The sequence below is a fragment of the Symphodus melops genome (assembly GCF_947650265.1).
Source record: "Symphodus melops genome assembly, chromosome: 2".
NCBI lineage: Eukaryota > Metazoa > Chordata > Actinopteri > Labriformes > Labridae > Symphodus > Symphodus melops.
In genome coordinates this window covers 28,666,314-28,679,723 of record NC_136692.1, presented here as the reverse complement: position 1 = coordinate 28,679,723, position 13,410 = coordinate 28,666,314, and the positions used below count along the sequence as shown (strand labels likewise).

General features: G+C 39.1%; 1 protein-coding gene across 1 annotated transcript; it reads right to left on the bottom strand.

The window, feature by feature from the left end:
• Positions 1 to 97: 97 nt before the first annotated feature.
• On the bottom strand, positions 98 to 6,817 carry tmx2b (thioredoxin-related transmembrane protein 2b). The gene is made up of 8 exons (XM_079338587.1): positions 6,500 to 6,817; positions 5,520 to 5,580; positions 4,810 to 4,923; positions 4,212 to 4,288; positions 3,818 to 3,924; positions 3,656 to 3,721; positions 3,447 to 3,576; positions 98 to 2,509 (listed from the first exon to the last, which is right to left on the bottom strand). Exons 1-8 carry the CDS (start codon positions 6,686 to 6,688, stop codon positions 2,327 to 2,329), a joined length of 927 nt encoding a protein of 308 aa, XP_079194713.1. The 5' UTR covers positions 6,689 to 6,817; the 3' UTR covers positions 98 to 2,326.
• Positions 6,818 to 13,410: the final 6,593 nt, after the last annotated feature.

Sequence of the window (13,410 nt, the reverse complement as noted above, 5' to 3'; positions counted from 1 at the left end):
AGCTTTTATTGTTCTGTTTTATTTCTCTACATCGTGTTTTAGACTCCAAACCCTGTCAGAAGAACGACGGCTGCAAAAACACGCTTCAATCATGTGCTTGTTTTTATTTTTTATTGCATGAATAACAAAAAGAGGCCGACTTCTCCGAGGTGTTTTCAGCAGATTTGTCACATGAAGCATTACATTTACATCAAGCCTTGGAAGAAAACAAAATGCAACATGACCAGTGTGTACAATACATAATAAAATTAACAGTTTTAGTTACAAACTCAGGATTTAAGGAATCATCTTTAAACAGAAAATGGAATAAAAATACATTAGGAAGGTTAGAAGGATGAGAAGGGAATAATTGTGCATTAATCAATCAATCAATCTAAAAGAGTCTTTAATTGGTCCAAATTAAGAAGAACAAGAAACTCAAAAGGACAAACGTGAAGGAAATTAGATTTTAAAAAGTACTACATTGGAATGAGATGTTTTGTAAGGACCAGAGTTCAGTTTGAAGCTGCAAACATGCCGTCAGTTCATCATCATGCCCGATGAACACTTCGTCCAGTAGCTGCTCATGTTACATGTGAAAACAATAAATGCCACCGGATCAGAAAGAAAGATAAATCACACGTCTTTAAACCAATTTCCATATACTCTGTGCACGCTGTGGTCCGTCAGCACCGAGCACTGCGTCAACACAATATACAGACTCAGTCATATTTTCTATCACTTCATCAACATTACGTCAAAACAGGCACCGAGCGAACGACGAAGTGACCTCAGAAAGACAGAAGGTATCATGTTGTTCGCTTAATTAACCGTGGGATGGAGCAAAACCGCGGCGCTGACTTAACTCGGTGCGGATGGACTAATGTGGAAATTGGCAGTTGAGGGATGAAAGCAGAAAACAGGCTCATTATCAAAGAAGCAAAATACACAAAACAAAGAGACAAACAAAAGGAGTGTTTCAATCACTCAAATTTGATTCGTGTTGATGTAACTTTGAGACAGCAGAAAAAGAGACTGTTCGTTTACTCCGGCTGTTTTTAATCTGTCACCTTATTTATTTTTAGGTGAGCAAGTCGTTCATTTGTAGAACTGACATGAAATCCACAGATGGACATGAAGAGAATTATTTTCTGCTAAGGTAAAAAAAAAAAAAAAATCTCTTCAACTTCTTGGGTCAAGAATTTGCTTCAGTATTTCTCTGAATCCTCCTGAACACTGTGGATGAATACTTTGTCATAACGGCACAAAGAGAGAGAGAGTGTGTGTGTGCGTGTGTGTGTGTGCGTGCGTGCGTGCGTGTGTGTGTACCTTTGAGTTACAGCATAGTTTACAATAACACAGTTAATCATAAAATAAATCACACAAAAAAAAATCTACTCTGAATTAAATTAGTTGCATAAAATAATCTGAATCAGAAACATTAAAGTAGCTTCACATTCATTGTTCCCTTTCAGTAGAACCTCCACGCTGAGACTTCACAGCGTCATCAGGATGAACGTACGGAGACGACTCAGACGAGAGGGCTGGACTACACGACACGTTCGACCTTATCCAGACCACGAAGCCTGAAGCTCCACTTACAGAGAACGTATCATGAAGCTGTCTTTGTTAGTTTGACTAGTGATACATCTAAAGTTTTTAACAATATCAACACCTGTTTCGTTACCGTAGCAACAGAAATAGAAGTCCTATAGTCATCCAGTATTTAGGACATGCGTGCTCTTTATCTGATGCAATAAAAAGATGTGTGATGTCATGATTGACAGCTCTGCATGCGTCACAATACGAGCATATGAGATTCCGGATGCACACGAGTTGATCTACTCTAACTGCACGGCGTTATAACGTGGGATCTCACTTCGTAGTCCAGCGCTCTGATCTGACGGTCTGCACTGCACGTTTCCTGGTCTGATGTTGATACGCTGGACCAGGTTTTCAAATGACACCCTGCTGCTAAATCTCCAGTTAGCTCCTCTGCTAAAGTGTTCTATTTGTTTTCTAATGACGAAAAAAAAACAAGGTCACTGCAGCAGCACCAAGGTTGAGTTTTTTTTAAGGAAAGGGAAGAAATTGCTGAAGAGAAACAAGCGAATAATAAAAAATAACAGTCCAGGGATTCTGACAGGTCTGAAACTGAGTATGTGAAGGTCAGTGCTTTTCTTTAGTTGTAATATTTCCAGTAAGAGGAGGAAGAGGAGGAGGAAGAGGGGGGAGGTTGATCGATGGTGACATCAGTCTTATTCTCATTCAAACAAAGGGAACACTTTGAAGAGCAGCCACATGTTTTTATCCAGAACAAGTCCGAGCTGAAAGACACAAACCGTCTTTATTTGTCCTTTTTGGACTCAGGCTCCTCCTCCTCCTCTGCGTCGTCGACATGCTGCTCTGGCTCCTCCTCCTCGGGGACAGGGGGGAACTGTGATTGGCTGAGCTTCTCTCCTTTGTTCTTGTTCAGCTTCTTGGACTTCTGGTAGAGTTCGTTCAGGTTGAACTCTCGGATGATGTTCTCCTGATGCAGCGGGGACAGAGACAGTCACTGATGTGAGTTACTCCATATTCAAAAAGATTTTTCAGTTTTAGATATCAACAATGTTTCAGTGCTAAATCTTCTCATGTCAACAAGAATAATTCACCCACAAATGCTGTAAAAAAAAAAGGGCTATCTGTTATCTAAATATTGCCTGCGTCCTTTACAGAGTATTAAATAAAGAAGTATTTGAAGTTATAATCTGCAGCTGCCACCATCACCGACATCTGACAGGATTGAATATTGAAGGCTGTTCACTGATCAGGCTAGCAGCACCACTTCTTGTCAGCTTGTCTTCGTCATTAGGTCATACCTCCAGCGTTTAAAGAAAAGGGTTGTATACGTGTGAATAAATAAGGATGTGGAGTGCTGGTTGGATCAATCAATCGGCTGCAGGCTGAGAGCTCAACGACCGTACAGCATCGACTTCGCTGAGTAAAGTGGATAAAACCGGTTTTCTGTCTGCGCGTCATATTACTGCTGTGACTTATAAATGTGGATTTTAAGGTATATTTAGTCTCAGACTGTGCTCTGGTACCACAGTCAGAGACAAGGCCACCTGCATGTTGAACACTTTTTTTTTTTTTTAATTACAATGTAAATATCCAATTGAGAAGCAAAGCTGTGATGGCAAGCGTCTGAAGTCATACTGATGGTTCAAAAACATCACATTTGTGGCTCGACCCGGCACAAGTGGAAGGTGGTGACGTTAATGTCTGTGAAGCTTCAGCATGTGCTCGCAACAAACAATGCAAAACAGTAAATTAATGACATAAGTTTGGATCTTTTTGGAGACGCACAGAGAACGATAACCGGCTGCAGTGTGTGATGTGCAGCAATGAGGGTGAACACATGTCTGTAATGAAAGTTCAGCTTGATGTCAGTGAGACGTTCACAGATCTGAAGTTTACTGTCTGACCTCAGTGAAGCTCCATGACACTGCTCTACCCTTCTTGTCCACCTGGGGGCGCCGCATCACCTCTTTCCCCCCTTGAAACAACACCAGGGAGGGGAGCTGTTTGGACAGCGGGGACGTGGAAACCTTGTACCTACAGAGCAAGAATAAAAACAGTAAGAGACTGTAACATTTCTCTGCGTCATCATTCTGAAGATGACGACCCCACTTACTTCTTGGAGACCTCGCTGTAACGCCCGATGTCCACTTTGCCAAACTTGAGACCGGCACAGTTATACCTGAAACACCAAACAGAAACACTCACTCCTGTTCATGTTGCAGAACACACTCGATATATATATATTCTTTTTTTCCAAAAGGGGGCGGAGTCTTACTTCAAAGAAAGATCAGCGTAAACTGAAGCAAAGGACTGACATTCTGGAGACCAGTTGGCGAAAAACTCAACGATCCACGTCACACGACTGTCTCTGTCCAGCTCATCCTGCACACACACACACACACACACACACACACACACACACACACACACACAAACATGTGGTTAAAGTCTTCAGAGTATCTTTCTCTCTCTCTCTCTCTCTCAGCGTCAGCACTTTATTACTAACATTCAGTTAAACAGTATGGTATGAGAACACAATGATATCATGCGAGGGCGAGGAGGTGTGAATTGGCACTATATAAATAAAAATCAAATCAATCGATTGAATGATGGATAAAAAGAAAGCTGAACTGGACTAACAGATGCTTCTTCAAGCGCTTGTTACTCACGTCGATGGTTTTGTCGCTGAAGTATTTGATGTACTCGGGTCCCATGTAAAGAGGAGGCTTACAGGTCATCATACACACTGAGGAGCAACAACAGGATGAACATTAAGACTTCTTCACTTGATCTGAGACGAAAGCTGTTTCAACATCTGCACTCCTGAAAACATCTGGATAATTTCAGGTCTTTGCCTTCATGTCAAGAGATTATAGAGAACGACAAACAGCCGTTAAATTAAGAGCACGGAGGTCATAGCGGTTGCGTGCATACACTCTGTGCACATTGCTTCAGTCATAGTTTTTAAACATCATCGTTCTCCAATTGGCTCGAAGTCCCAGGATTACATCCTGCCGTGTTCTCACGTCAGCTCACTCTGAGTTGCTGCGGATAAACACGAGAGGTCTGGCAGGAGTCTGTTTGCGTTCACACATGCAGCTCCTCTGTGAAATCTCAGGAGTCTCCTGCAGGTGTGAAAGCCTTCAGAGTGATGGGCACTTCTTGTTTTACTCATTTTTGGGTCTGAACTCGTAGATACAGAAAGTTTGTAAATCGCTTCAGCAGCTGAAGTTGATGCATTTGTGTGACAGTAAAGGTCGGACTCACCGATGCAGAGCGTCAGGTAGAGCAGTCCCATCCTGATGTCCAGTCTGAAGAACAGGATGACGTTTGCCACTTTGCTGAACAGGATGATGTTGCCCACATGTTGCTCCACCGTAACTGACACAGAGAGAGAGAGAAAGTAATGATGATCAAGTTTCATTCAAAATCCAGAGCAGTGCAGTTTCAAAATAAAGCTTAAAGGTGCAGCTGGGCTCTTCAACACCAGAAGTGCAGAATCACTGCAGGACTTAGTGTATACGTTTACTGCGTGTTTGCTACCTATCTGTCCAACAAAAAGAAGACCACCTCTGTGTGCATGGGAGAAAGAAGACACAAAGTTCATCCTTGTTATGGAAACTAGTTTTAACCACTTTGTGTTTCGCCTCACTATGATTATATTATTTGCCAAATAGTCAGTGTCCTTCATATTCGCAGGTTTGATTCTCGTCTAATCGCTGAATTGTATTCACTCCTACACTCACCTGCAGACAGCGTCTCTGCAGACACAGTCACCACCACACAGAGGGGCTGTTTGAGCGATATTACTTTTGTATGAGTCTATATTTTACTTTATGGGATCCTTAAAGGCCATCAGGACTTGCACCCTGAACTGAATCTTCCTGAAACATGATGGAGGGAGCTGTTCAAAGATAAAACATGTCTAATGCTGCACATTAAACATTTAAACAATCAGAGTTAAAGGTAGAACTTACTGGCTCGCCTGTTTTTCATCATGACGATGGCACTGAGGAACATGAGGATCTCCACTTCTCTCTGAGGACACAAACAGGATTACTAACCGGTCTGTTTACATCAATACAACATGTTTTCATGAGAGATGTTGACTGTAAACATACTTCTGTTTACATGCTTAAAAACGCACATTGAGTCGCCTTGGAAAACTAGAAAGAAAGCATGTCTAACAAAGTGGTACACTTTAATCTCACCCTACTAAAAATACAACTGAACAATCAGTAAAAAACATGTTAATGATGCAAACAAATGTTCTATTAGCGTCTGACTTGTGTTCAGCTTTATACTGTGTTATTAAAAATAAAAAAAGCTGTACAATGTATGACACTTTCTACATCACATGGACACCGGATGTTTCAAGTGCGACCTTGCGACGTGAAAACTCGCGAGCATCCTTGACAAATGTCAAACCAAACTCCATATAAAAAAAATCACATTTTAATAAATCTCACTCGTCGATGTAGATTAATGCTCACAAAATTACAGAAATGTAATTTCACACTTTACTTTGGACCCACTCTTAATTCGGCTGTCTATGTGACATAGTTTAACCTTTCATTCTATCTTAATTGTTCTGTTAGCCACAGGAAGCTAACGATAGCTTGTCGCCGTTATGCTAACATGACTGTGACCATTTCAAGTAAGCTCTGCGTTTTAATAAACGCACATTCAGAGAGTTTATGTGTGCCGTATGCAGCATAATAATGTTACTGATGAAAACTAGTTGACGTTAAGATTTTAATTAAGATGATGCGAGTTTCTCAGCCAAAAACTCGAACTGGCATGAATTGTAATGGAGTTTGGCGAAGCTTTCTCTCCGTTAGCTGACTATTGGCCTTGTCGTGATCGCTCTTTAACTAACATCACTGACTGACCAGCTACCTCCACCTGCCTCGAAGATGTAAATTAAGTAAAAGACAGTGTAGTGTGTTGTACAGACCCAGTCAAAGTCGCAGGGGTTTCCGTCCTCTCGCTGTGTGGACAGATGGTCGCAGATGCCAGGCGTCTTGCGCACAGCTAAAAATGCTACAGACATGAAGAGAGACGCTACATAATAAGGCTTCAGCAGCCACTTGTACACCAGCGGCAGGTGATACAGGAACGCAAACAATGGCGTCAGCAGGGCCATAGTGATATCTTAATGTCACACAAAACAATTGATCAGGAATCAAACCCCGAAAAGGCCGAGGTAAGCGGTGACAGCGCCGCTAGCGTAAAATGAACGCTCAACGTTCAACTGTCATCAAGCTAGACGCAGGACAGCAGGTAGAATACTACTTCCGGTTTACACCTTCAAATTAAACTACATTTATAAAAACGTCATGTACACCGGGACATATAAAAGCATTATTTTGCTATATAAATCCTACATTTGGTAAACATGATATATTATTTCAACTATTAAGCATGTTCATGTGTTATTTTAAACAAACTAGATTCAAATTTACCTTTAACCGCTCTTAATTTGATAGAGACTATACAACTTCCTGTTTCCCTACGGTTAATTCTTTATAGCTTATTTCAGAGACACAGTTTATGGTCTGTAGAATTTCAGAGAAATCCTCATTCAAAGGTGTGGAGGTCAATCAGGACGAATGTGTTACAACAGACGCTGATTGGTGACTGAGAGCAGGTCACTGCTGATTGGCTCACTGTCAAACAATCGTACCTGTCTCAGTTTTAGAGCATATATGTATTTAGATTGTGGAGTGTGTAGGATACAAACTCAGGGGTTTGTCCGCTGACTTTTCAAAATCTTGTTGTTGTCATTGTTTTTGTTTTCAGGAGTCAGAAGTGACCAGGTCTGGATTTAGAGGTTGTGGCTGGACAGTGAAGAATATTTGCAAACAGCAGTTATGAAAGTTATACAACCTAAACTCACTGTTGTTATATTTTCTCACGTATGAGCCACATATGCTTTTTATTAAACAGCTGTTCATCACTCAGGATCCATCATCAGCTCCTTCATGAAAAATCACTGACCAACTGTCTATATATTTGTCAACCGATCAGATTTATTCAAGCCTGATGGAAACTTGTGCAGTTAGGACCTCAGACGATGGACAATGTGATGTTTTTTTAGAGGCACAATTTCACATCTCACTAAAAGAGGCTCTGTGGCCCACCAGTTGAGAAACATATTAAACTAAAGAAGCTATGACATGTTTGTTGTGGGATGTATCTTTGAATGAATTACACCAAGGCCTTTAGTTAAAACATGTTTTCTCCTCTCTGATCGCATACAGCAAACAGCCCTGAATCCAAAGCTCAGGTTGCATAAATAAATCAATGTATGAGAAACAGTATGTCTCAATAACAGAGTGTAAAAATGTAATTTCCCCTCAATCAATACAGAATGTGTTCTTCAGTATAGCAGCAGAGGCTATGTCTTACGTGGACATTTGCTTAATTGCTAACATGTTAAAAATTCGAATGCTCGATTTTTCCTCAAAGAAAACCCAGAAGACTTCTTGGACAGACTGTTAGTACAATAAACCGCTTATCAAGAAAAATTATTTGTCATATATTACATTCATGTAAAAAAAGTCTTCACCATCACCACAAACACTACTCACCTGAATAAGATGAGGTGACACCGTGCAGACAGAAGCTTCTTGCTGTCAATCACTGGAATTACGTGGCAGCTTCCTTTTGACTTAGACTGAACTTTGTTGATCCTTTTGGGATGGCTCCCTCAGGAAATGTAGGTTCCAGCAGCATATACAATAAAAGTAAAAATAAAAATGTTGCATGTAACAGAAAGTAACAATATAAAGAATAATATAGCATCAATAATAGAACACTCTTCCGTTGGAAAGAATATACAAAAAATATGCATGGAAGAAGCAAAATATACAAAAAAAGGCAGTGATTATTGTTGCGATTATTGCACTTGGTTGAGATTATTATTGCACATACAAGTGAAAGTGTCCATGTGTTATTGCACAGTGAGGGTAGAAGGAAAGAAAGAAAGAAAGACACTCCAACTCCTACCCCTTTACCTTTACGCAACAGATCTGGTCATACTTGACTTGTCAAATAGCAAGGTACTTTTTTTAAAGATAAAGTCACAGCCAGGGTGAAGACGTCATCAAAAAGTATTTCCTCCTCCCCGAGCAGACTCAAAAAGGCAACACTTAAAGCAGTCCTAAATAAGTCCCTGGAGAGAAACACCTTCAACATGTCCGACGTACAGTAAGACATTCTTGTTTTTTTATTAGTTTGTGGTTCATTCACATCATGATGAGATGAAGGGAATTGTTTTTTAAGACATTCACGCTAGAATGGAGACAGTTGAAAATGTTGTAAGCGCATAACAAAGTAATCAGGATGAGTATCTGTGAAATATGGACGTAACAAGGGGCTGGGTGTCAACATTACTTTTCAAACACATTCACTTTGAAACGTGATCGTGTTGCTCAGATGACAATGATGGTTGTCTCGTGATAGTGTGTTACTTAAATACTTGTTTTTCAAGATTATGAGACTTTTTGTGAGGAAGAAAAGGCTATATGTCCTTGAGATAAGAGTGTACATAAAATGTGTTTAGTTTAGTTTATCAGTTTAGTTGTCAGGAGAACAAAGATAACATTAATCTCACAGAGAAAAGATTAAACCAGATTATAGCAGTTTGCTGATTTCCATTTGTGTTCAGGTTAACACAGAATACATACAATACTGTATAATGTTGATGCCTTGATTTATGACTTATATTTTCCTTAAAAGTCAATCTCTGAGATGATAATTTGATCTTCTTCAGCAATATCCAATGAGCATGGTTCAGTTATTTTTTTCTATAGTTTCAATATATTTAAATGTGAATCTTCTACTTCTTCATGACAACATTTATAACATTTCCCCCAGCTCTGCTATATACAAGCCCTAACTCTCTTTTTAAATCTTTGACAGCCAAAGTGATCCAACTCCAATGGCCAAAAAGAATTACCCATCGTCCCCGCCGCTGAGAACTGCACGCTCAATGTTTAGTCATCCAAACTTCAACAATCAAAGGTAGGCCGACGTGCTTTGCAGCATTCCTCACTAACGTGGTGCTTTCCTGTTCCTGGGAGGAATGTCAATCAACCAGAGGACTCAAACTTTATATCCACAAAAACAACAATAAAGAAACACCTCATAAAGATATGATTATATCCAATGCTATTATTAAACGACAGTGTAAGTTTTGAACTACTGCCAAGCCGACTGTTTATACAAGATAGGCAAGGTGCGAATTAAGTCTGAAAAGTTTATATAAAGATTAAATAAACAACTTCTGTTCTTTAAAGGTGACTGGGAGTAAAGCACAATGAACCTTTTCAGATTCAACATACATTTAATACTCAAAAGTATCTGGATTTAAGAATTGGAAGTGTTCAGGTTTCGACCAATTACGTACCAGAAGGTTTTGATGTATGCAGGAAGAAACAACCCGTCAGGCAGAACACGATCCACCATTTTGACATCCAGACATCAGTGGTTATCTGATGACGATTTATTTATCTCCAGAGACAGATGTCTACATTAGAGTTCAGCTAACATCAGTTCTAATTCAATCATTTAAACTAGAGTAAAGCCAGTCAACATTTAGTTTAACTGTATGCTTCTCTGGTTTTTGTCAGAAAAATATGGCCACCTTGTGAATACGCTGAACTGTCATGAACAGAATGCTAATAAGAATAATCATCTCTGTTTGTACCGTCCAGGCCGACAGCTCGTAATTTCCAGGTCACCATCGTCCCCCAATGTCCTCCACCCCTGCCACACCCAGACTTTCAAAACATGGAGAACACAACATGGTCCAAACAGAAAAATGTGTTCACCAACGCCTTCAATAATCTCGCCAAGAAAATGAAAATAAAATCTCGTTAGAAATGACATAAAATGAGATTGGAGAACTTTTGACAAATCAAGAGGATGAATGAATGTGTCTTATTTCTTTGTCCAATTTTCCCACTGGACTTGAATGCAGCTCGAGCTCGTCTCAGAAAAATCTGGGCTGTTTAATAAAGTAGTAAGACATATTATTCATTATTAGTCATGAAGACTAGCTGCATAAAAATCTGAATGCATCGTGTATTTGCCATCTTGATATAAAAACATTGAACATTTATTCTATTTTATCTGTTTATTATGACAATGGAGGTGTACAACAACTAAGCTGTCCCAGAGCTAATTAACATCTGTCCCTGGGCAGGAGACACATAGGTGTCCACTTGGAGTTACACTGCAACATCATAATAAGACATTTTCTGTTCATATTTTGTATCAATAATGAAGTTTGACAAAGTTGTAATTAAGTTATCGTTCCTTGCATACAGCAGCCGATTGAAAGATAAAGAGCTTGATATGAATTAAACTGTGAAGTCGATATAAAAGGATTTGACCCAGACAACATTTATGAATACTTTTTATGTCACTACATGGTTTCTTTATTGTTCTTCTGTTGTGACAGTTCTTTTTTTTTTTGGCAAATATATTTGTGTTTTCTCTGTTAAATAGGAGTGACATTTATCTCAATATCTCAATAAATAAAATGTATTATTATTATTATTAATATCGTCTGGCTTTAATGAATCATTGTTGCTTTAGAAACATGATCTTTATGTTTTCTTCTCTTGACAAATGTTATACATTCTTTTCTTTTTTTTACATTGTATGTATTATGATGTATGATCCTATGGCTCAACATTATGACGTCAATAAAAGTAATGGGGGTGTGTGTTGCATCTCCAGGTGAAATCAAACAATGATGTCATCCTTCTGCCTTGTAGTCAAACATGACGTCACTTTCACGCCTCCAATTTGAGAAAAAAATAAATGAAATCTGTATTTTCATCTAATATCAGCGCTCTCTGAGGAACATGTGCAGTATTTGAGTTATGCTAAATTAATAACGAAGCCAATGTGTGGGTCTTATTGTTAAAGCCGGGAATAAATAAATAATGATCAAAAAAGTTCCATCATCACTTCCTCCAACGTGAACAGGAAAATCATGTCAGTAGCACACAGGAGGAAGAGGAGGATGAAGAAGAAGATTATCTTTAAAATATATATCTATATATGTATGTATATTTTAAAATTCTAATCTGTTGTCATTCATGGCGCTCGTTAAAGTCGTATTTCACTGTGATGTTGTTTCAATTTAATTATCGGCTTATTTATTCCAGGTCCAAAATGTGTGTCATTGTCCGCGTTCCACTTCCGGATTAGCAGCTGGTCCTGGGTCGGTTTTTTCTGTTCTGGGTTTGTGATGCTCGGATCAGCAGAAACTGACTCCAGATCAGATGCCAGTGCTCGACTTTGCCTTCTCGTCTCCTCCAATCAGAGCCGCTCAGTCGGCCCTGGTGTAAAGTGTGTCAGGCGTCATGCTCGACGGAGTCAGAGAGAAATACACCGGAAGTCCATCTGTGTCTTAGAAATAAAAGTCTTAACGGGATGAAACAAAGTGCATTCATACAGAATTGGTTTAAAGAAAAAAAAAAATAATCACAGATTAAACTAACAAGATTATATATTCATATTACTACATTTTAGCAGAAAGATTTAGTCTTTTCTTTTTCAAGATTTCTCTTCACTTTACTCATCCATATATTTTAAATTACTCAGTTTTGAGATTCAGTTATCATTCTGTGAGGTAAGGAAACAAATCACTGGTGTCTCTCCAAGTGCTACAACCTGGGACAATGCATCTCTCCTTTTTGAGGTTAATGTATATTGTACACTGCCCCTGTTCAAATAAATAAATAAAATGAAAATAAAAAATATATATATTGTAAATATTAATGGAGGAAGCCTGAGTTATGTCACCCATCTGTCTCAGGGAGACCCATCCACACTGTCTTCATACTGGAAATGATGTCTCATCTGAACTTCCACTCAACCTAACGACAGGCTGAGAGCTAAGGCGGGTTTTAAGCCTCCTGACAAGTGTGACCCCACATGCACCTGTCAATCAACAACTCTTAGGGATGAGTTATTCCAATAGTCACACAGTGAGCTAATCAGACCTATTTTGTTTTATTTTTAAGCTGTAAACTTGTTGACTTCTGCTGTAAGAAAAAAAGAAGAAGAAGATATTTTTTGAATGTGGCGTGTGTGTTTGACCTGGAGCCTCTGTGGCCATCTTCAAGCAAACACTGCACACACACTGGCATCATTTTTTAACACTGGAGGTTGCTAGTTAATTTCCCAAGATAAGATGTTAAATTATTCGTAAGAAAAATGGACACGGTCTCAGTGACGTCACCCATTGGTTACAAGAAGGGCCTGAAGATAACGGTCAACATATTGGAAATGATTTCTTGAAATCACTGCTGGTCTATCTTGTTAGTTGATGAAGAGGAGCTGAGGCGGACCTTTAACATCCTGGCAAGCAGCTAAAACGAGCCTGCTTCAGTCATGTCTCTTATAATTGGTAACTTTTTACCCCTCATATTATTAAACTGGATGATTTAAAAATTTAAAAGTTAAAAACTGTTATTCCTGGAAAGTTCTCCTGAGGCTGGCTGCAAAAGCATCAGAGTGACAGTAGAAATAAACACGGCTACAGGATGAGTTTTATAACTACTCTATGACTTGGTAGATCTAACTAACGTCTCGTCTTTACCAGTTACTTGTTTGACCAAAGGTTAGTTAACATTTCCTATGTATTGACTGCTTCAAAATCTAAAGGGTGACGTCACTCAAACTTCTATTATGTTATATAAATGCCACAGGATGTCAGTGTTTTCATCTTGACTGCTTAAACTACTGACTCACAGATTGGACTCATAATATATGGTTACATTTTAATGCAATATTTTGTTTTTTTATAAATTTGACTCCCTCTCTCTTTGTGTTTCCATGTGTGAC

What these genes read in the sequence shown, in the direction of transcription:
- tmx2b (XM_079338587.1), bottom strand. Translation starts at nt 6,688, where the DNA reads ATGGCCCTGCTGACGCCATTGTTTGCGTTCCTGTATCACCTGCCGCTG. An exon ending in ACCCCTGCGACTTTGACTGG is followed by an intron (nt 5,581 to 6,499) that starts GTCTGTACAACA and finishes TTGTGTCCTCAG; the next exon opens with AGAGAAGTGGAGATCCTCAT. An exon ending in TACGCTGATCTTTCTTTGAA is followed by an intron (nt 3,722 to 3,817) that starts GTAAGACTCCGC and finishes TTGGTGTTTCAG; the next exon opens with GTATAACTGTGCCGGTCTCA.